Source organism: Oncorhynchus kisutch, linkage group LG17, assembly GCF_002021735.2.
Source record: "Oncorhynchus kisutch isolate 150728-3 linkage group LG17, Okis_V2, whole genome shotgun sequence".
Classification (NCBI taxonomy): domain Eukaryota; kingdom Metazoa; phylum Chordata; class Actinopteri; order Salmoniformes; family Salmonidae; genus Oncorhynchus; species Oncorhynchus kisutch.
This window is the reverse complement of record NC_034190.2, coordinates 619,333-642,711: the sequence shown is the minus strand read 5'-3', so window position 1 is coordinate 642,711 and position 23,379 is coordinate 619,333. Positions and strand designations below refer to the sequence as shown.

The following is a 23,379-nucleotide window of genomic DNA, read 5'->3' as shown; positions in this document are numbered from 1 at the left end:
TCTTAACCATTCCTGAATAATAAAGCAACACCTGAGGGAATGGTATCTAAAACAATTTCAAAATCTTTAGATGTTTCAGGGATCTTGTAAAGTGATCAGAATTCCTTATAACTACGTTTTATAAAACTCTGCATTTACAAGTTGTCTCACCAATAGGATATTATTTCGGAACCAATATTCTAAAAACAAAGAAGTATTTTTATACAATATATCCCGATTTTATCAGGGCGCTCCTCCGTCCCCGCTTTCTCTCGATGACGTAACTGGCCTTTTCCGGGTGCCCCGCCGCCCGCCCGCACCTCGCCGCCCTGTAAACAGTTCGTCAGACCGTACAAGCCCCTCCCCGCCGCCCGCCCCGCCCCGCCGCCCTGTAAACAGCTCGTCAGACCGTACAAGCCCCTCCCCGCCGCCCGCCCCGCCCCGCCGCCCTGTAAACAGCTCGTCAGTCCGTCCAAGCCCCTCCCCCAGCTAGCAGCGGTAGCTAACAAGTTAGTGGTGCTAGCAGTGGCTAAGCTACATGCTAGCTGGCGCTTTGAGAAGATGGCAACGGACTGGCAAACTTCAGCTATTGAGCAAGCCGAATTGATATCCAGTCGTCTCAGAGAGCTGTTATCCACCGGGGAGGGATATATCCGATCGGAGTTTGGGGTGGAATTGGGACTGACGCCTGAGCTGTACCCGTCATGGGCGATTCTCTCCGCGGCGGCCGCGGTGGGGCTGCTGGTCATGTCGTGGGCCGCGGTCTGTAGCGGACTCTTCGGTGGGAAAAAGCTAGGAGCTCCGGTTACACAAGACAGTGGTGATTCCCTCAAGGCCCAAGTGAATAAGATTGTGAAGCCCGAGGCACAAAATAAAAAGACTAAAAAGAAATCTACTGAAAAGGTAGCTTCACATATTAGCCAGTTGTAAATGGCCATTGTCGTGGCACTGGCAAACTAGCTAGCTGAATATCGAAACCATTTCTAAGATCTTTGTTTTGAAAGTTTACCTTGTAGATAGCTCTCTTCGTTAGTATGAGTCGTCGTATTCTCATGTAATGTTCGTTTGCTTTCAATTCCATGTGAATCATAAATCACCTAACTAGTACTAAGACATGCAAGTTTAACTAACTAGTCAATTTCGCTAGTTTGCGGTAGTAAGCTGCCTGGCTGGTTAACTATAGCTTGTCTGATCACCGCCTGCCTGATGTCTTGGTTTATCATGTTATTTGTCACTCATACACGGCTTCAGAAATAGTTCACATGTTGTCGTTTCTCTCTCAACAGAAGGCTCAGTATAATGGACGAACAGTTCCAGAGCCTCAGGAGGAAGTGACAGAAGAAATGACCAAACCTTCCCCAGAGATTACTACTGAGGTTTGTACCTAACAATAACATATCTTTAAGTCTTCTGAAAGTCTATTTTGGATGACAAGAGGGGAATGTATTTATCCAATTCCAAAAGGCTAAGCGATCCTTGCATCTGTAGTAGTTAGAGTTGATGGAAGCCCTGTCTCCACAGTAGTTAGAATTGCTGAAAGCCCTGTCTCCACAGTAGTTAGAGTTGATGAAAGCCCTGTCTCCACAGTAGTTAGAGTTGATGAAAGCCCTGTCTCCACAGTAGTTAGAGTTGATGAAAGCCCTGTCTCCACAGTAGTTAGAGTTGATGAAAGCCCTGTCTCCACAGTAGTTAGAGTTGATGGAAGCCCTGTCTCCACAGTAGTTAGAGTTGATGGAAGCCCTGTCTCCACAGTAGTTAGAGTTGATGAAAGCCCTGTCTCCGCATTTTAATGAATGCATTTCTATTGCTTTGTGCCGAAGGAGACACGGTGGCTTCAACAGAGCACCCCTATCATTCATCTAGTGTGTGTATATATAAAAAATGTCAATACACCCATTACCAGTGAATGACCATAAGGACTAATATTGCTTGCACTTTTTGAAAGTTTGACTTTTTGTTTTCTTTAATTGAATAGGTGAAGAAAACCAAGAAGAAAGCCAAACCCGAGGTGAAACCAGCCAAGAGGGTTTCTGCTGGCGATGGCAAAGAGCCTGATGATGGTATGACCCTTAACCCCTGTATGAACCCGTCACCTTGGTTGACTTCTTTAAACCCTTGTAGCTAAATGTATCCTGAAGAATTCTACTGATTTCATTCAGACTGTGCCGTAGACTACCCTTGTATATGAGGCCACAATGGCATTGTTAGGGGATTAGGCAGTGACACACAGGACAAGTCTCAAATGGCACCCTATTCCCTACATAGTGCACTATATGGGGACTAGGGTGTAATTTGGGATGCAACCCTAGTGTCCAACTGAACTTGCTTAGTCAGATGGGTGAGAGGTTATGACTAATGGTTCTGGTCCAGTCCAGGACTTCCAAACTTCATCTGGAAAGTGGCAGTTGTTTGGCCATTCAGCTCGTTGTGTCAAGATCACCGATTTTAGAGAAACATCAAACGTCTGTACATATAAGTGTCTATATATCGTCTGAAAGCTTAAATTCTTGTTAATATAACTGCACTGTTCAATTTACAGTAGCTAATACTGTGAAAAAATGCCATGCTATTGTTTGAGGAGAGCTCCTAACAACAAAAGTTTTCACCCAGATAGGTTTGATAAATTCACCTCTGAAGGTAAAATGTGTACTTACATTCTGAACTCTTGCTCTGATTTATCATCCAAAGGGTCCCAGAGATAACATGAAGTGTCTTTTTGTTATGCACAATCGATTTTGTTTTTCCACTCGTTCAATTTGAACGAGTCAAATCATGTTTGTATCTATTCCTCAGAGATCCTAGAAGGTAACCAGACTTCACTATTTCATTAGGGGTGTAGTATATCCTATAGGACATCATATTTGGTCAGAGAGTGACGACTTCATGGCACGACGATGAGGCGGGCAGCCATCACTTGAACGACAATCTTTGTCAAATAAGCACTAATCGGGGTCAAACAAAGCTAGCTAGATAGCCAATGAGCTGGGCTTTACGGGAGTACCCGAAAACCATGTATATGTGATCAAATGTAGCTACCAACCTTGTATGACAGCATGCCTTTTCATTTTGGACAAAAATTGTATTCAGAGTTATGAAAACGGGTTGTTTTGCAAATGTTGAACTTATATGGCTACTAATACTGGGAAAGCTAAATCAAAGTCCAAGTATACAGATTTGACGATATTCTTGCAGAAAAATGGAATATGAATGCGAATGTCTCCTTCACGATTTGCCCAAATGTACCCGTGAACTTCACATAAAGTCTTGAGGATCAGTCATACTCCGAGCTATCCATCTGAAACATTGCACATACACTGCTGCCATCTTGGGGACACTCAGAATTACAACCAGTCCCTAAGAAGTTTTTAATGACTGATGTCATTTGACCTTGACCTTTAACATCTAGCTGTGTATAAATGTCCATGTTGGCCAAGCAGTAATTAAGGCTATGCAACCATAAGTTGGATATCTGTATGATGACATTCATTAAAACCTTTAAAAATCACACTTAAAAAGGTTATCAAGCTATGCTTTTAGTTCTATAGGTATCATCTTTTTCATTAAGAGATGTATAAAGGTGGTCAGGGGGGGGGGGGGGGGTGAGGTTTCTCATAGATGCTGATCTTGGATCAGTTCAGGTCATTTCCATGTAAAAGGACACCAACATGACAAATGAAAGCTATGATCGTTTGTATTTGTGAGAAATTAAAGTGTGTGTGTATATACTGTGCATTCGCAAAGTATTCAGACCCCTTCCCCTTTCCACATTTTGTTACTTTACAGACTTATTTAAAAATATATAAAATCATTAATCTCCACACAATATCCTGTCATGACAAAGCGAAAACAGGTTTTTAGAAATGTTTTTTAACATTTATGTATATATATTTTTATACAGTGGGGCAAAAAAGTATTTAGTCAGTCACCAATTGTGCATGTTCTCCCACTTAAAAATATGAGGCCTGTAATTTTCATCATAGGTACACTTCAACTATGACAGAAATTTCTTGCAAATGAATTACTTAAAAATCATACAATGTGATTTTCTGGATTTTTGTTTTAGATTCTGTCTCTCACAGTTGAAGTGTACCTATGATTAAAAAAATTACAGACCTCTACATGCTTTGTAAGTAGGAAAACCTGCAAAATTGGCAGTGCCCAGCCAGAGCCCAGATTTGAACCTGATCGAATATCTCTGGAGAGAGCTAAAAATAGCTGGGCAGCGACGCTCCCCTTCTAACCTGACAGCTTGAGAGGATCTGCAGAGAAGAATGGGAGAAACTCCCCAAATACAGGGAAAGGGAGATACCTAGTCAGTTTAACAACTGAATGCCTTCAACTGAAATGTGTCTTCCGCAATTAACCCAACCCCTCTGAACCAGGGAGGTGCGGCTTCGGTGACCGGGGAACAGGGAACTGCCTTGCTCAGGGCAAGAACGACAGATTTTTACCTTGTTAGCTCGGGGATTTTATCCAGCAACCTTTCAGTTACTTGCCCAACACTCTAACCACTAGGCTACATGTGTGCCAAGCTTGTCGTGTCATACTCAAGAAGACTCAAGGCTGTAATCGCTGTCAAAGGTTAATCAACAAAGTACTGAGTAAAGTGTCTGTATACTTATGTAAATGGGATTTTTTTTTCTCAGTTATTTTTAATACATTTGCAAAAATTTCTAAGAACCTTTTTTTGCTTTGTCATTATGGGGTATTGTGTGTAGATTGGTGGGAAAAAAATATTGAATCCCTTTTATAATAAGGTTGTAACATAACAAAATGTGGAAAAAGTCCAGGTGTCTGAATACTTTCCCAATGCCCTGTATTTTACATTTCCAACCTAAAAAATAGGAAGAAGCAAATGCTTTGATTTCTGGTCAAACAGGAAAAGGAAACATCTACCCGAAGTCTAAGAAGGTATAAATAAACACAATAATGTTGACGTACAGACCCCTGCCAACTAATATGAACACTTATATTTAGTTTGACATTTGTTTGCCTTATGTACGTTTTAAGAAACATTGCCTTGTGCCTTGAAATTCCATTACCAAAAGCCCACATATTTAAGATATTTAAAACAAATTTCCCTCATGAAGGAGGATAATGAAAGTTCACAGAAGTAATAAGTAAAGAACCTATCAATTCATTTGTTTGATATCAAATTTGTTTATTAATTAAGTGATTAAAACTAAATTCTGTTAGAAAATTGGTAACGGCATTTCTGCAATTTTACATTTGCTACAATGGGAAATAAAAGTAGTCACAAACCACAGTTGGGTTCACAAGTTTGGACAGCACAGTAAAGTAAGAGTACTTTAATGTAGAGCACATGAGTTGAGTACACTAGTGGACTGGACTGAATAGTTTTTTGCAGTATGCTGAAACTAATGCACTTTTGATACAACAAAAAAAAGGTTCATTACTAGAATTTATGTCTGGTACTTCTGTCAAATGGGGAAGTGTGCTCTTCAAGGATGAATCTCGGTTTCAACTGTACCAGGCAGATGGCAGACAGCGTGTATGGCTTCGTGTGGTTGAGCAGTTTGCTGATGTCAACGTTGTGAACAGAGTTCCCCATGGTGGGGTTACGGTGTGGGCAGGCATAAGCTACTGACAACGAACATAAATTGCCATCGATAAAATCCAATTGAATGCACACAGATACCGTGATGAGATCTTGAGGCCCATTGCCGTGCCATTCATCCGCAGCCATCACCTCATGTTTCAGCATGATAATGTACGGCCCCATGACCCAAGTTATCACATCAGGTTTCAGTATTATTAATTTTACCTTTAAAAAAATAAGCACACATAAAACTTGAAAAGGCCATACATGCACATGAATAAAATGTCCCAGTTTTTCCACGGCCTGCATACTCACCAGACATGTCACCTATTGAGCATGTTTGGGATGCTCTGGATTGACGTGTACAACCACATGTTCCAGTTCCCGCCAATATACAGCAACTTCACACAGACATTTGAAGAGGAGTGGAACAACATTCCACAGACCACAATTAACAGCCTGATCAACTCTATGAGAAGGAGACGTGTCATGCTGCGTGAGGCAAATGGTGGTCACACTCGATACTGACTGGTTTTCTGGTCACACCAGATACTGACTGGTTTTCTGGTCACACCAGATACTGACTGGTTTTCTGGTCACACCAGATACTGACTGGTTTTCTGATCACACCAGATACTGACTGGTTTTCTGATCCACACCCCTACTTTTTAAAGTTAACTGTGACCTAAAGATGCAGGTCTGTATTCCCAGTTGTGAAATCCATAGATCATGACCTGATGAATGTATTTACATTAGCGGTCGACCTTGAACTTTGGCTTCAATGAGGAGGGACAGTCGTTCTCCCCTGCTCCGCACTCATGCTGCACAAAAGTCGACATACTTTAATAATTGAACACGGCATGTAGAAATGTTGAAGCTGTTCATTACTGTTTGCAACACAACAATATAATGCAAGAGGTACCAGTATTTTTATATTTTTTAAAAATAAATGTAACCTTTTTATTTAACTAGGCAAGTCAGTTTTAGAACACGTCCTTATTTACAATGACGGCCTAACCCAAATCCGGACGACGCTGGGCCCATTGTGTGCTGCCCTATAGAAGCTTCCAGCTTTAATTGGAGGCTGGCTTCCCTTGCTAGCTGACAGCTGACGCTAACATTAATTCACTACCCTACTACTTGGTTTGTGATATGCTAACCATAGTGCAAAATATACTGATTTCAAAGCTGATTGTCCCTAAAACTTTATTAATCACGTCTTTGTCTGCCTCGCCTCCCATCTGGTTTCCACTAGATTCCACAGCCACGTTCTGCCTCGCCTCCCGTCTGGTTTCCACTAGATTCCACAGCCACGTTCTGCCTCGCCTCCCATCTGGTTTCCACTAGATTCCACAGCCACGTTCTGCCTCGCCTCCCATCTGGTTTCCACTAGATTCCACAGCCACGTTCTGCCTCGCCTCCCGTCTGGTTTCCACTAGATTCCACAGCCACGTTCTGCCTCGCCTCCCGTCTGGTTTCCACTAGATTCCACAGCCACGTTCTGCCTCGCCTCCCATCTGGTTTCCACTAGATTCCACAGCCACGTTCTGCCTCGCCTCCCATCTGGTTTCCACTAGATTCCACAGCCACGTTCTGCCTCGCCTCCCATCTGGTTTCCACTAGATTCCACAGCCACGTTCTGCCTCGCCTCCCGTCTGGTTTCCACTAGATTCCACAGCCACGTTCTGCCTCGCCTCCCGTCTGGTTTCCACTAGATTCCACAGCCACGTTCTGCCTCGCCTCCCGTCTGGTTTCCACTAGATTCCACAGCCACGTTCTGCCTCGCCTCCCGTCTGGTTTCCACTAGATTCCACAGCCACGTTCTGCCTCGCCTCCCGTCTGGTTTCCACAGCCACGTTCTGCCTCGCCTCCCGTCTAGATTCCACAGCCACGTTCTGCCTCGCCTCCTGTCTGGTTTCCACTAGATTCCACAACCACGTTCTGCCTCGCCACCCGTCTGGTTTCCACTAGATTCCACAACCACGTTCTGCCTCATGTCGTTCTGCCTCATGTCGTTCTGCCTCGTGAATAACGTCATTACTTTCTTAGAAACAGTGCACAAGTTTTATAAAAGAGAGCTTCTTCTATGCAAATGTTAATCAGTACAATAACATATGTTCTCTTACAGTTAGGATGGATTTTATTGGCTAATGCTAAGGGGTTGTTTGTCATCTATAACCCCATGATACCAGCTAAAACAAGCTGACTAACTCAATGCATTCATACTCCTATTGAATGTGTGTTAACCTGTATTGTTGGTGCGGCAGGGTAGCCTAGTGGTGAGATATCAGCTGATGTACGAAGGGCTATATAAATACATTTGATTTGATATTGAACAGAGCAGTAGCTGAGATTATCTGTCTGGATAAAGTGTAATTCTGGGACTTTTTGGCTAATATGCCTTTGTTTTTGTGTCATGATGGTATCAGGTATCATGATATTTAAACCTGGTATCGAAGTAAAAATTCTGATATCATGACAACACTAGTACTGGATTGTAGTCTAATCTACTATGCTTTGATATCCAAACTTGAGAAACATGGAAGTCTATGATTGGTTCAGATTTGGTCCGGACCAACCAAATTTGGTTGTGTTTGGGCTCATTAAAATAATAGCCAGTGTGTAGAATAATACCAAAATATGCAAAGGAGGATATTGTGTATTTCTACCTTTTTTAGTGTATCAATTTAGGATACATCACCATGAAGAGAATGATATTCATATCTGTAATTATGGATTTCTGTTTAGTTCAGATCAAGGATCCACGCTCCGTTACCACTAGTCTGCTACTGGGTATAAATCCACTTCACTTACTGTAGTTCATTAACCCAAAATAGATTTGTTTCAATGTGTCATGTCATAGCTGACACCCCATTTATTTCTGCAGACATTTTTTATCTTAATCCAGAGTAGATATTTAAGAGTTTTTGGAAAACGTGGACAGAACTTTGTGTGATTTTACTGAAATTCTGTTACCAAACTTTGTAAATGCACAGCTCTTTCAGTAAATGTTTTTGTAAAACGTTATAAGTAGTCCTTGTGCATAGAGTTTTATGGTTTGTTAAACTTCCAAATATTTTTTTTTATTTGGCATACATTTGAAATGGAAAATCAGTCTCGGCGCAAATCCGTTACCTTGGAAATACCCTCAATGTTAAAATGTGGGAGGGGAAGCTGATCCTACATCTTTACCTAGGGGAAAATTCACCCCAGATCTCTTAAAGGTAGGGAGATGAAACAACATTTTATAATCCTAGTAGATTTAAAGAAGCCAAACCCCTGCTCTCTCTTCCAGGTGAAACAACATTTATAATCCTAGTAGATTTAAAGAAGCCAAACCCCTGCTCTCTCTTCCAGGTGCAACAACATTTATAATCCTAGTAGATTTAAAGAAGCCAAACCCCTGCTCTCTCTTCCAGGTGCAACAACATTTATAATCCTAGTAGATTTAAAGAAACCAAACCCCTGCTCTCTCTTCCAGGTGCGTGGGAGACTAAGGTGAGTAACCGGGAGAAGCGGCAGCAGAAGAGGAAGGAGAAGGGGCCTGATGGGTCAGGAAGCCCGGAGGGGGTGCCGGTACCTCACCGCCAGGTGGAACAGCCTCCTCTCACCGCCCCGGTCAACAGGAAGAACAGAGGTATGCCATCTGTATTAGGCTGGTAACTTTCCCATGTCTCCCAGAAATCCTGGTTGGAAGATCATCAGAATCAGTAAGGAATACATAGGAAATCTGTGACTCTGGGCATTTTGGGAAAGTTACTGAGAGCTTGCAACCCTATAGCACTGACTCACTGTGTCTTTTGTCTTCACAAAGTGTGCCGGAGGCTCTCAAGGATATGTACCGGTGTGTAGTTAAAAAATGTACTACATTGAACAGAGACGTATGTGTATGAAGCCGTTTATAGGGCCAGTTTATTCCGAAGCATGTCATATTTCGCTCCCTTTTTAGTTGGGTTTGAACACCTGAAACTCCTTTCACTCCTCTCCTGAGTAGGGCTCCAGTGTTATGTGATCTCCTGGGGAGGGCTCCGGTATTATGTGATCTCCTGGGGAGGGCTCCGGTGATATGTGATCTCCTGGGGAGGGCTCCGGTGATATGTGATCTCCTGGGGAGGGCTCCGGTGTTATGTGATCTCCTGAAGAGGGCTCCGGTGTTATGTGATCTCCTGAAGAGGGCTCCGGTGTTATGTGATCTCCTGGGGAGGGCTCCGGTGTTATGTGATCTCCTGAAGAGGGCTCCGGTGTTATGTGATCTTCTGAGGAGGGCTCTTTAGTTTGTTCTCTCCATTGAGACAGTGTCTTCTCTTCCCCCTTAGAGCCCTTGCACCTGAGGCCTGGGAAAGGAGATTCTTTCACGACACCAGGTAAAGCACCGCTGTCTCCTGGTCTGATTCTTGTCCCGTCAATAACTGAACTGTTCAATCCTGTACAGACATATTTTATTCTGGACTGTCCTTTCCTGTGAAGAACACAGCTGAGTGTGTCCATGGAAGGATAACATTTTCACTAAGCCAAAGTAACACTGACCGATCCATGTCTCCCTCCCTCTAGTGTCCACCAGCTGGAGAGAGGAGCCGTCAGTGAATGGTGGAGGGTGGCCAGATATCTCCATGAAGCTGCCCACCCATATATGCTCTTCAGACGGGGAGAAGTGGCCGGCCATCCCTAAAGGACCCCGACACTTGAACTCTGAACCCACCTGGAGACAGGACACTGAAGGTAACCTACTGGGCTTACCCCTAACCCACCTGGGCACACCTAACCCTACCTGGGCACACCTAACCCTACCTGGGCACATCTAAACCTACCTGGGCACATCTAACCCTACCTGGGCACATCTAACCCTACCTGGGCACATCTAACCCTACCTGGGCACATCTAACCCTACCTGGGCACAACCCTAACCCTACCTGGGCACAACCCTAACCCTACCTGGGCACAACCCTAACCCTACCTGGGCACAACCCTAACCCTACCTGGGCACAACCCTAACCCTACCTGGGGATAGGACTCTGAAGGTAACCTACTGGGCTTAACCCTAACCCACCTGGGGATAGGACACTGAAGGTAACCTACTGGGCTTAACCCTAACCCACCTGGGGATAGGACACTGAAGGTAACCTACTGGGCTTAACCCTAACCCACCTGGGGATAGGACACTGAAGGTAACCTACTGGGCTTAACCCTAACCCACCTGGGGATAGGACACTGAAGGTAACCTACTGGGCTTAACCCTAACCCACCTGGGGATAGGACACTGAAGGTAACCTACTGGGCTTAACCCTAACCCACCTGGGGATAGGACACTGAAGGTAACCTACTGGGCTTAACCCTAACCCACCTGGGGATAGGACACTGAAGGTAACCTACTGGGCTTAACCCTAACCCACCTGGGGATAGGACACTGAAGGTAACCTACTGGGCTTAACCCTAACCCACCTGGGGATAGGACACTGAAGGTAACCTACTGGGCTTAACCCTAACCCACCTGGGGATAGGACACTGAAGGTAACCTACTGGGCTTAACCCTAACCCACCTGGGGATAGGACACTGAAGGTAACCTACTGGGCTTAACCCTAACCCACCTGGGGATAGGACACTGAAGGTAACCTACTGGGCTTAACCCTAACCCACCTGGGGATAGGACACTGAAGGTAACCTACTGGGCTTAACCCTAACCCACCTGGAGATAGGACACTGAAGGTAACCTACTGGGCTTAACCCTAACACACCTGGGGATAGGACACTGAAGGTAACCTACTGGGCTTAACCCTAACCCACCTGGGGATAGGACACTGAAGGTAACCTACTGGGCTTAACCCTAACCCACCTGGGGATAGGACACTGAAGGTAACCTACTGGGCTTAACCCTAACCCACCTGGGGATAGGACACTGAAGGTAACCTACTGGGTTTAACCCTAACCCACCTGGGGATAGGACACTGAAGGTAACCTACTGGGCTTAACCCTAACCCACCTGGGGATAGGACACTGAAGGTAACCTACTGGGCTTAACCCTAACCCACCTGGGGATAGGACACTGAAGGTAACCTACTGGGCTTAACCCTAACCCACCTGGGGATAGGACACTGAAGGTAACCTACTGGGCTTAACCCTAACCCACCTGGGGATAGGACACTGAAGGTAACCTACTGGGCTTAACCCTAACCCACCTGGGGATAGGACACTGAAGGTAACCTACTGGGCTTAACCCTAACCCACCTGGGGATAGGACACTGAAGGTAACCTACTGGGCTTAACCCTAACCCACCTGGGGATAGGACACTGAAGGTAACCTACTGGGCTTAACCCTAACCCACCTGGGGATAGGACACTGAAGGTAACCTACTGGGCTTAACCCTAACCCACCTGGGGATAGGACACTGAAGGTAACCTACTGGGCTTAACCCTAACCCACCTGGGGATAGGACACTGAAGGTAACCTACTGGGCTTAACCCTAACCCACCTGGGGATAGGACACTGAAGGTAACCTACTGGGCTTAACCCTAACCCACCTGGGGATAGGACACTGAAGGTAACCTACTGGGCTTAACCCTAACCCACCTGGGGATAGGACACTGAAGGTAACCTACTGGGCTTAACCCTAACCCACCTGGGGATAGGACACTGAAGGTAACCTACTGGGCTTAACCCTAACCCACCTGGGGATAGGACACTGAAGGTAACCTACTGGGCTTAACCCTAACCCACCTGGGGATAGGACACTGAAGGTAACCTACTGGGCTTAACCCTAACCCACCTGGGGATAGGACACTGAAGGTAACCTACTGGGCTTAACCCTAACCCACCTGGGGATAGGACACTGAAGGTAACCTAGGCTTGGGTTTGGATGGTGGAGTCATCATCTTGGTCCTGTTAAAGTAAAAAAAAATGTAAGAGGTTGGACTTTTAGCACGTATAGCATTTTAGCATGTATAGCATTTTAGCACATTGGTGTCACCTCGTCAGTCAGTATGCGTTACACCTGTGCTGTCTGCCTTCTTGTTAGTGGGAAGGTGTTTCACCTGTGTTGGCCCAGGTGCTATTTAGGAGTGGCTGGCCCAGCCCAGTGCTCCATTGGAGCATGAGAGATGTTGGGGAGAGCTACACTTCACATCAGCTGAGGTGTGAATTAATGCTCAAGCTATATAAGGTTGAAAGAAGTGTGAGTTTTGGTTTTCCCTGTTCGTTTTGGTTTTCCCTGTTCGTTTTGCTCCATATTCTTTTTACTCCCTATCCTAAGTTGTGGGTTTTTACCACCCTTCATCCAGGACCAGCCCCCTGGGTCAAAAAGCAGACCTTCCTACAAAGCACAGTGGGGAGAGAGAGCTCACACCTCCTTTCGACGTAACGTCTCAGTGTACGCAAGTCTGCGTTAGGAACCTCACCGACAGGTCTTGCTCTAAGATCTGCCTTGTCAAAATCTACCCAACAGGTAACCGAGAGAGAGCAGTGAAATTCTATACCATCCTCGACGAGCAAAGCAACAGATCATTGGTACAAGGCCCCAGCTCTCCCTACTCCCTTAAGACCTGCGCTGGAGTGATGGAGACAGTTGGAAGAAGAGCCAACGGCTACCAGGTAGAATCTATGGATGGGCAAGAACACCCGATTTGAGAAACCAACTCCAGACGTAGAGCTCCACCATGCTCACCTCATCCCAGAACTCAAACCCAAGGCTCTCATCATGCTCCTTCTTGGAAGAGACATTACCAGAGTCTACAAGGTGCGCAAGCAAATTAATGGGTCCCATGACTTACCTTACGCCAAGAACTTTGACCTCGGATGGGTCATAATAGGCCATGTCTGCCTATGCAGTGCAGCTTGGGGCTCAACTGGGACCTCAGGACCGATACTTTCACCTTCAAGGTAGCCGAAGATGAGAAGCTCTTCACACACCGAGGAGTGCGATCAACTTGGAACAGTCTGTACGACCCTCTGGGATTTGTGGCCCCTGTCACCATTCAAGGCAAGTCTATTCTCAGGGAGCTCACAATGACAAATGGGACTCCCCCCTGCATCCAGAAATGGAGGAGCCATGAGTTGCATGGAGAGAGTCTTTGAAAGAGCTATGTAACCTCCATATCTCTTGGGCCTACACGAAGTTCTCACCCTCAGAAGCGAGACGAAGAGAACTATGCATATTTTCGGATGCATCCACAAAGGCAATAGCCGCAGGTGCCTACCTCAGTGACAGACGTCAAAGGATTGAGTCACATGGGCTTTTGTTATGGGTAAAGCAAAACTGACGGCACACCCAGAACACACGATTCCAAGGTTGGAACTCTGCGCAGCAGTCGAGTTGGCCGAGCTAATCACCTCAGAAATAGACATTGAGCTTGATGATACAACCTTCCACACAGACAGCTGGGTGGTGTTAGGCTACATCTACAATGAGACCTGGCGTTTCTACCTCTGTCAGTAATCGAGTCCATCGGATAAGGAGATCTACCTACAGATTAGCAGACCTCTCAGACACAACCTGGGTCTCTGGCCCAGCGTTTCTGACACGCTGGTCTCTGTCTTGAAAGGGATGCTTTTGAGCTCATCAACCCCCCCCCCCCCCCCCCCCCAGGTTCTCCACGTAGAAGTCGCCGACTCGTGCCATCACTCACCTCGTCCACATCCCTCGTCTCTTTATCAGCACTATTGCGGGAAAAAACAGCAACTGTAAGGGCTGGCACTACTGTCAGACAGCATGTACACCAGACAGATGCTCTCAGTCAAAGGATATCGTCATACAGACAGTCCAAGAGGAAATAAATCCAAGAGAGTTTGAGTGGATCAGGAACCAGGAAAAAATTCCTTACGAAAGCTCTCTGAGAGCCTGGGATCCATTGGGCGGCAGGGTAGCCTAGTGGTTGGAGCGTTGGACTAGTAACCGAAAGGTTGCAAGTTCGAATCCCCGAGCTGACAAGGTACAAATCTGTCATTCTGCCCCTGAACAGGCAGTTAACCCACTGTTCCTAGGCCGTCATTGAAAATAAGAATTTGTTCTTAACTGACTTGCCTGGTTAAATAAAGGTAAAATAAAAATAAAAAGACGGCCTTCTGAGAGTTGGGGGTCGCATCACAGAAGCAAAACATGGGCATGATGAGAAGAACCCCCTGATCATCCCGGGGAAACATCACGTCGCAACTTTACTGGTGAGACACAAACGGATCCAACATCAGGGATGCCTTTTCACAGAGGGAGCCATCCGTACAACCGGTCTTTGGATAGTTGGCGGTGAAAGGTGCGTGAACAGCATCATCCACCAGTGTCACCTGTCGGAGACTTCGCTGTCCTCCTTAGGCACAGAAGATGGCCAGCCTTCCTGCTGATCGTCTTTCCACCGAACCTCCGTTCACCCATTTCGGCCTGGATGTGTTTGGTCCATGGACCGTTGCCTCTCGCCAGACAAGAGGCCTCGCCCACAGTAAGTGGTGGGTCGTCATATTCACCTGTATGAGCGTGAGAGCGCGAGTCACTGGATACATCAAGCTTTATCAGCGCCCTGAGGGGTTTCTTCTCGATCCGAGGCCCAGCAAAGCAGATTCATTCCAACCGTGGGACCAATTTCATTGGGGCCTGCAAGGAACATAAGATCCCCTCGAACATCAACAACGACTCGGTGGATACCTACCTGTCAGAACAGGGCTGCATCTGGATATTCAAACCCCCACATGCCTCTCACATGGGTGGTGCCTGGGAGAGGATGATTGGTGTAGAATCCAGGATTCTCCTTGCTGTGTTCCTCCAACAGGGTCATTCAACGCTAAGTCACGAAACGCTCATTACTCTGATGGCAGAAGTGGCTGCCATCATCAATGCCAGACCTCTGGTTCCAGTCTCTACGGATCCAGATGACCCCCTCATACTTACACCTGCTGCTCTCCTCACACAGAAAGTGAGTATCCCTTCGAGTCCTGCTGGCGACTATGGAGCCAAGGACCTCTTTAAGCGGCAGTGACTTCAGGTTCAACATCTTGCAAATACCTTCTGGGATAGGTGGAGGAAACTATACCTGTCTTCACTTCAGATAAGGAAGTGGCAGTCAAACCAGCCCAACCTTGAGCCTGGAAGCATTGTCCTCCTCAAAGACAAACAAGTAAATGAATGGCCTGTTGGACTGGTAACTCAGGTCTTCCCCGGCAAGGATGGTAAAGTCGAGGTTAGACTCTGCAAGCAAGAAGGAACTAAGTTGTTTCTTAGGCCCGTCACAGAGACGGTCCTTCTCCTCTCTCCAGGGGTCTAAACAAGCAAGTTCTCTTATATAGACATTCCATAGTTATCAGTGGTTATCGGAGTTCTAATACTTACCTATATTACTAACCTTGAATTTAGCTCCCCCTAGTGTTGATCTGGAGTATTTTCCTTTACCGAGAAAATAGACCTGTTAGGAGGAAGTTGTTCATTGTTGCCTCATGTAGAGCTCAGAGTGCTCTGTTTCCGTTGTCTGCTTACGATCTTCATCCATCCATTACGTTGTATGCCTTAGGAAGCTTTATCAGTTAGTATGTTCATTCCTTTTGCATACATCTTTCCTTTCAGAGCATTATTTGGATGTGTATGTGTACTTTGTGGAATAGATGGACAGCACTAGCTTAATTGCTACAGTATGTTAGCCTAGCTTTTACTTGTTGTCAGTGTGAGCAAAATATCAGGTTACATTCATATCTAGTTTGTATTTTAGGACAGATTACATTGGTTTATGCAGACATTATTGTCTTTGTCTCAGTTTCATGCTGTTTCAACTCAATACATCTTGTGAACATGGAGATCATGCTTTGAGGATTATTGATGTGAAGGCGTTTAACTTGCTGTTAAAATATGCACTGTAATGCATATGGAGGTCAGTACGGTGTGTGTCAGTGCTGTGTGTAAGTTGACTCTGCAAATAACTTGGAATTTCCAACACATTGTTCCTTATTAAAACATGAAGTGATGCAGTCAGTCTCCCCTCAACTCTTAGCCAAGAGACACTGGGATGCATAGTATTAACATCAGCCCTCTGATTACAATGAAGAGCAAGACGTGTTGCTCTGTTCTGGGCCAGAAGCACCTTAACTCAGTCCTTCTTTGCAGCACTGGACCACATGGCTGGACAATAACCAAGAATGCACTGTACCTGGCTAGTTACGGCTAAGGTTGAAAAGCCAAACAGGTTATGGTCAATAACATCAAATGTTGTGCTGTTGGTTCCCATTATTTGGCAGAGCCTACCTTATCATTCCATTTAATACCCTTGTTCCCATCAGTTGGTATAGCCCACCATATCGTTTGCTTCCTTTAAACGCTGTCACAGCCGTGTTGCTGAGAATCATTAGTACCAGTTGATAATATTGATATAAAAGACATGTCGGCTAATTAAATCATTATGCAGCGCAGCTCAAGATCTAACAGTTTGAACCCGACGCATGGCGCAATACTTGGCTGTGTCATCACACAGTTCCATGATTAGTGCAGGCAATAGACGAGGGTATAACCTAGTTTTGTACAGTGTTCTCCCTGTTATAATTATATGTACACTAATCTTCCAACATTACCATGGATTGAAGAACTGAATGAATCAAACCACCATTTTCTTTATTTTGTGTGAAGGCTTTCCAGGCCAGTTTAAATACTTAACTAAAGTATTTTTTAATCTACCATTTGGTGCTGAACTGGAGACACTTATTTAGATGCCTTTCTTTAAATTACATTTATTCAGAGTGGGCAAGGTAGCCACACCTACAGGGCGTGTTACACGACTGAATTGAGCCCCACAGTAGATGTGTCATAATACCCATAAAACCTAGTGGTCAAACGGAAATGGTTCCAATCGTTTTCCCACCATCCCCACCATAGGGGATTTTAGAAACATTTAAAATAAGGGCTGTGTTTCGTGTAGAGTAATGTTTTGATAACCATGTAAATCGAGGACAAGGTGACTTCTTTCAATATATTCGTCTCTATTTACTCTGATTTGACAAATGCTAATTAGCATCAAAGTAAACATCATGCAAAACTACAAATCCCTGCAAGCTCCTGACACCTTTGCTAACAGGTATTTTGTCAATTAAAGCTTACAAAAGACTGTTAACAGAATTGTAAATTTTTAAAGCAATTTATCCTATTTAATCTTTACTACTGTTAGTCTTTGGTTTTTCCATTTATATTTCGAGGTTGGAAATTAGCACGTAGGGCGCACCGATTTGGTGTTACCCCGTTAGTCAGTATGTGTTACACCTTTGCTGGCCCAGGTGATATTTAAGAGTGGATGAGTGGATGGCCCAGTTGTCTTATAAAAAAAATTACAAAAAATATCTGATCTTCATTGTTTTCATTTTGCTCCACTTTTTTGTTTGTTTCCTTGGTTTGAATTGTTTTCCTCTTCTTGGGAAAATGTAGTGGGTCTAATGGTGGGTGTCTTTCAGGTCCCAGTTGTTGTTGCTAGTCATCTTTCAGTGGACCCTCCCATGAGTATCTTTCAGAACCTCCCCTAGAACCCCCCCACCTGTTTCGTTTTGGTTGTTGATGATTCTGTTAGTTCCCTCTTCTGTTTGAGATAGTTTATTTGGTTTTCTCGCTGGGAAACGTCACACTACAGTTAGCTAACATTAGATAGTTAATCCAGAGATTCTTCCCTTTGTCTCGATTCGTCAGTCTCGTCCAGATCATCATGGCATTTGTTAGCCACATTAGCAGCTAATTAGCGTTTCATTTTTGGGGGGTGGGTTAATTATAAGCGGATATTATAATAAAAGTCACCTTGTCCCAGAGAGATTTACATGGTTATCAAAACGCCACGCCAGGGTAAACCTACAAGGGTTTCTAAAATTCCATATGGGAATAACAAATACTGCAATAAACGATTCGAAAAATTGCCCTGTTTGACTGCTAGGTTTTATGGGTATTATGACTCACACTGTGGTACTATAAGGTAAGTCTGAATACCAAATACTGAGACGTGTGTACGAAAGGTATACATTCATAAGTCTGAATCGGCCCCTTAACGTTTCCATCTGTTAGATGGATTTGAGAATGCCAACTGAATTTCTAAGCTTTTGTGTTTTTCTGGATGTTCTGTGATAACAACAGTCTCTATTGGTTTATTCCTTCCAGGGTCGTGGAGTGGGGTTGATGGGAGGATGAAGACTGAACTAAACACATTACCCTCTGTACTTGGACTGAAGACTATAGGTGATTAACACTTATCACTGATGTCAGGGACTGTAGAATGGACTATTTTGTATGGTTTGAGGAAGGCTAAGATGCTCTCTCTGTCTGTCTCTCTGTCTCTGTGTCTCTCCTCCAGAGCACATCACCCATCCTGCCTCTGAGCTGCAGTGGGAATGCCCCTCTCCTTCTGATGAGTGGTCAGGATTAAGTAAGAAACAATCCGTTTAGAGTAAATATAGCAACTGCTGTGATTTCTGCCTTCACTGGGTGGGTACGATATGTAACTGCTATTTTCTCTGTTCTGTTTCCAGGCGCTATTGCAGCAGCGGACCCCAGCTCAGACTGGAACGCCCCTACGGAGCTGTGGGGGAACTATGAGGGACCCCCGGTGGTAGAGGCCCCCGGCCCCCCGCCCCAGGACCCTGCACCCAACCACCCCCAGGGGGCACAGGGGTCAGACGATGACAAGGAGAAGGATGACTCTGCCGGGGGGGCTGCCAGGTCCAAGAAGAAGAAGAATAGGAAGAAAAAAGCAGAGGAAGGTGGTCCTACAGGCCAGGTAACAGACGTGTGGTGCTGCAGGCCAGGTGACAGACGTGTGGTGCTGCAGGCCAGGTGACAGACGTGTGGTGCTGCAGGCCAGGTGACAGACGTGTGGTGCTGCAGGCCAGGTAACAGACGTGTGGTGCTGCAGGCCAGGTGACAGACGTGTGGTGCTGCAGGCCAGGTGACAGACGTGTGGTGCTGTAGGCCAGGTGACAGACGTGTGGTGCTGCAGGCCAGGTGACAGACGTGTGGTGCTGCAGGCAGGTGACAGACGTGTGGTGCTGCAGGCAGGTGACAGACGTGTGGTGCTGCAGGCCAGGTGACAGACGTGTGGTGCTGCAGGCCAGGTGACAGACGTGTGGTGCTGCAGGCCAGGTGACAGACGTGTGGTGCTGCAGGCCAGGTGACAGACGTGTGGTGCTGCAGGCCAGGTGACAGACGTGTGGTGCTGCAGGCCAGGTGACAGACGTGTGGTGCTGCAGGCCAGGTGACAGACGTGTGGTGCTGCAGGCCAGGTGACAGACGTGTGGTGCTGCAGGCCAGGTGACAGACGTGTGGTGCTGCAGGCCAGGTGACAGACGTGTGGTGCTGCAGGCCAGGTGACAGACGTGTGGTGCTGCAGGCCAGGTGACAGACGTGTGGTGCTGCAGGCCAGGTGACAGACGTGTGGTGCTGCAGGCCAGGTGACCGACGTGTGGTGCTGCAGGCCAGGTGACCGACGTGTGGTGCTGCAGGCCAGGTGACAGACGTGTGGTGCTGCAGGCCAGGTAACAGACGTGTCTGCATCCCAAATGGCTAAGAAAGCTGTAATGAATATCTAGTATTCTACATGGCAGAGAATGATGTGTTGTATTTCCAGTGTCCTGTAACATTGTAACGTCTTGAGCAGTTGAAACAGGATGTGAAAGATGTGTTGCTGGTCATATTTGCAGCCTATTCCCTATATACAGTAGTGCAGTGTTTTTAACCAAGACCCCTGGTCAAAAGTAGTACACTATAAAGGGTGCTATTTGGGACTCAGCCCCTTGATTATGGTGTGTTGTGTAACCAGCTATGACATGGTGTGACTTGTCCTTCTCTGTACAGGTGACCTCTGACAGCATGACAGTCACACCAGTGGAGAGTTCAGCACTTCCCCCAGCAGGGACCAAACAGTCCATCTCCCAGCCGTCCTCACAGAGTAAGATACTAGTAGTAGCAACCTTAACCATAGTTTACGTCCAAAATGGCACCCTATTCCCTTTTATAGCGCACTACTTTCTAAATAGGGTGCCATTTTGGGACAGTCAGTGTGTTGCTACTCATGTGTATCAACACTGAACAGAAGGCAGATCAGATCTCTCTCATTGTGAAGCCAAACTATTTTCTTACAATGGTTGGTGTCACTACTGCTGACTTGCATTCCACTACTGCTGACTTGCTTTTCCATAATAAATATAATGTATTTCTGTTTTTGACACATTGTCCATTCTTTTCTCTTCAGAAATATCCGACCCGAGCTTCGATGCTCCCAAGCCGTCCCAGAAGAAGAAGAGCCGGAAAGAGACAGGAAGTTAAGAAACAAGAACCCACATGAATTATTATGCAAAAGGATTGTTCAATGTGTTATAAATGCAATCAATCATTTGCAAGTACAGACTTTTATACAGAATAGTTTGACTGTACTTTTTAAATATCCCCCAAAAAAGAGAGAACAGCTCATTTAGCTGGGGACTGGTCAGCCTAATCTAACCTATTTACACTAAATGCTACACGGAAGTGGAATAGGGGGTTTAGGAGGGAGGTTGTTAACTTATTTTTGTGAATTATTCAAAAGTAGCCTGTGTACCGGAGTCCTAGCTAGCTAGCTGGTACGGTGTCGCCCCCCACCTCCTGCCTGTGTACCAGAGTCCTAGCTAGCTAGCTAGTACAGTGTCGCCCCCCCACCTCCTGCCTGTGTACCAGAGTCCTAGCTAGCTAGCTGGTACAGTGTCGCCCCACCTCCCGCCTGTGTACCGGGGTCCTAGCTAGCTAGCTGGTACAGTGTCGCCCCACCCCCCCACCTCCCGCCTGTGTACCGGGGTCCTAGCTAGCTAGCTGGTACAGTGTCGCCCCCCCCCCACCTTCCGCCTGTGTACCAGAGTCCTAGCTAGCTAGCTGGTACAGTGTCGCCCCACCCCCTGCCTGTGTACCGGGGTCCTAGCTAGCTAGCTGGTACAGTGTCGCCCCCCCCCACCTCCCGCCTGCGTACCGGGGTCCTAGCTAGCTAGCTAGCTGGTACAGTGTCGCCCCCACCTCCCGCCTGTGTACCGGGGTCCTAGCTAGCTAGCTGGTACAGTGTCGCCCCACCCCCCCACCTCCCGCCTGTGTACCGGGGTCCTAGCTAGCTAGCTGGTACAGTGTCGCCCCCCCCCACCTCCCGCCTGTGTACCAGAGTCCTAGCTAGCTAGCTGGTACAGTGTCGCCCCACCCCCTGCCTGTGTACCGGGGTCCTAGCTAGCTAGCTGGTACAGTGTCGCCCACCTCCCGCCTGTGTACCGGGGTCCTAGCTTAAATATGGACCAATTGAAGTATAAAGAGGGGTGAAGATATGAAGTACTTAGACACCAGTAGAGACAGTATGACATGAAGTACTTCCAGACACCAGTATGAGACATGAAGTACTTCCGGACACCAGTATGAGACATGAAGTACTTCCAGACACCAGTATGAGATATGAAGTACTTCCAGACACCAGTATGAGATATTAAGTACTTCCAGACACCAGTATGAGATATTAAGTACTTCCAGACACCAGTATGAGATATTAAGTACTTCCAGACACCAGTATGAGATATTAAGTACTTCCAGACACCAGTATGAGATATTAAGTACTTCCAGACACCAGTATGAGATATTAAGTACTTCCAGACACCAGTATGAGATATTAAGTACTTCCAGACACCAGTATGAGATATTAAGTACTTCCAGACACCAGTATGAGATATTAAGTACTTCCAGACACCAGTATGAGATATTAAGTACTTCCAGACACCAGTATAAGACATTAAGTACTTAGACACCAGTAGAGACAGAATGACATGAAGTACTTCTAGACACCAGTATGAGATATTAAGTACTTCCAGACACCAGTATAAGACATTAAGTACTTAGACACCAGTAGAGAAAGTATGACAGGAAGTACTTCCAGACACCAGTATGAGACAGGAAGTACTTAGACACCAGTAGTTTTGTGCTCTGCTGTGTATGAGAGGGTTCTTATCTTAACCTCTTTTCTTCCATCCTATCTGGTGGGAAAAGGCCGTGCCATATGTACAGAACACAAGGGCTTTTCCTAATGTGTCATTTTTCTGGGATTGATTGCACTGTCAGGCTGGATCCTATATGTTATCTTTGTCTTTTCATGATTGTTTTTTAAAAAGACCGTTTAGCAGAATGTGAAGGTGTAATTCCTGGTTGTGACTTTAGTTGGAAGTCGATGTGCTGATAAGGGAGAGGTGGCTGGGGTGGGGAGGTACTGAAGATGAGATGTCGTGTGGAGCAGCTTTAATTCCATGTCAGTCATTTTAAAGGTATCAGGAACTGAATTGTATTGCCTTAACCTGTAGTATATTAGTATGTGCATTTATTTACATCTCTTGTGATAGTTTTCAGATCAAGGGCTGGGGAGTTACCGCATCCATCCTATTGCAAGTTTGGTTCTAAAAAAATGCATTTAGTCTCTTGACTGACGACCGTACTCATACAGTATGATTTAAAGAATGGGCGGGTTACTACTTCTGATTGGTACTTTATCACTCACTGTATATAGCCTTGAATGAGCAGGACTGGGCTTGAAGATTGAGGGCTGACAGCCTGCCTACGCTTTAGCTGAAATCAAATGGACTGTATTATTGGTAGCTTTTGAGTGTGTAAAGAAGAGCGTTGCCGAATGGAGGCTCTTAGCTCAGTGTTTTACAGCCCATAGTTCTCTGTAGACTAGATCAGTCAAGTCTGGTGGCGCTGCACTCACCTGACTCTCTCTGTTGATCATTAACCTTTTAAAAAGATGATTCAATCATGTATTTATACCTTCTCCTTTAGAAGAATGATTTAAGAATGATTTTGTTTATGAAGAAATGAAATGATTTTTCAAGGTTTGTTGAAATAAAACAATATAACTCCTAATG

The 23,379-nt window shown here is 45.7% G+C and overlaps 1 protein-coding gene across 1 annotated transcript; it reads left to right on the top strand.

The window, feature by feature from the left end:
* The first annotated feature begins 443 nt into the window (after nucleotides 1-443).
* On the top strand, nucleotides 444-23,379 carry mtdha (metadherin a). Its single transcript, XM_031794990.1, has 11 exons — nucleotides 444-882; nucleotides 1,266-1,355; nucleotides 1,955-2,039; nucleotides 9,021-9,176; nucleotides 9,856-9,903; nucleotides 10,091-10,258; nucleotides 18,629-18,706; nucleotides 18,822-18,893; nucleotides 18,997-19,244; nucleotides 20,318-20,411; nucleotides 20,715-23,379. The coding sequence occupies exons 1-11, from the start codon at nucleotides 541-543 to the stop codon at nucleotides 20,786-20,788; spliced, it is 1,455 nt and encodes a 484-aa protein (XP_031650850.1). The 5' UTR covers nucleotides 444-540; the 3' UTR covers nucleotides 20,789-23,379.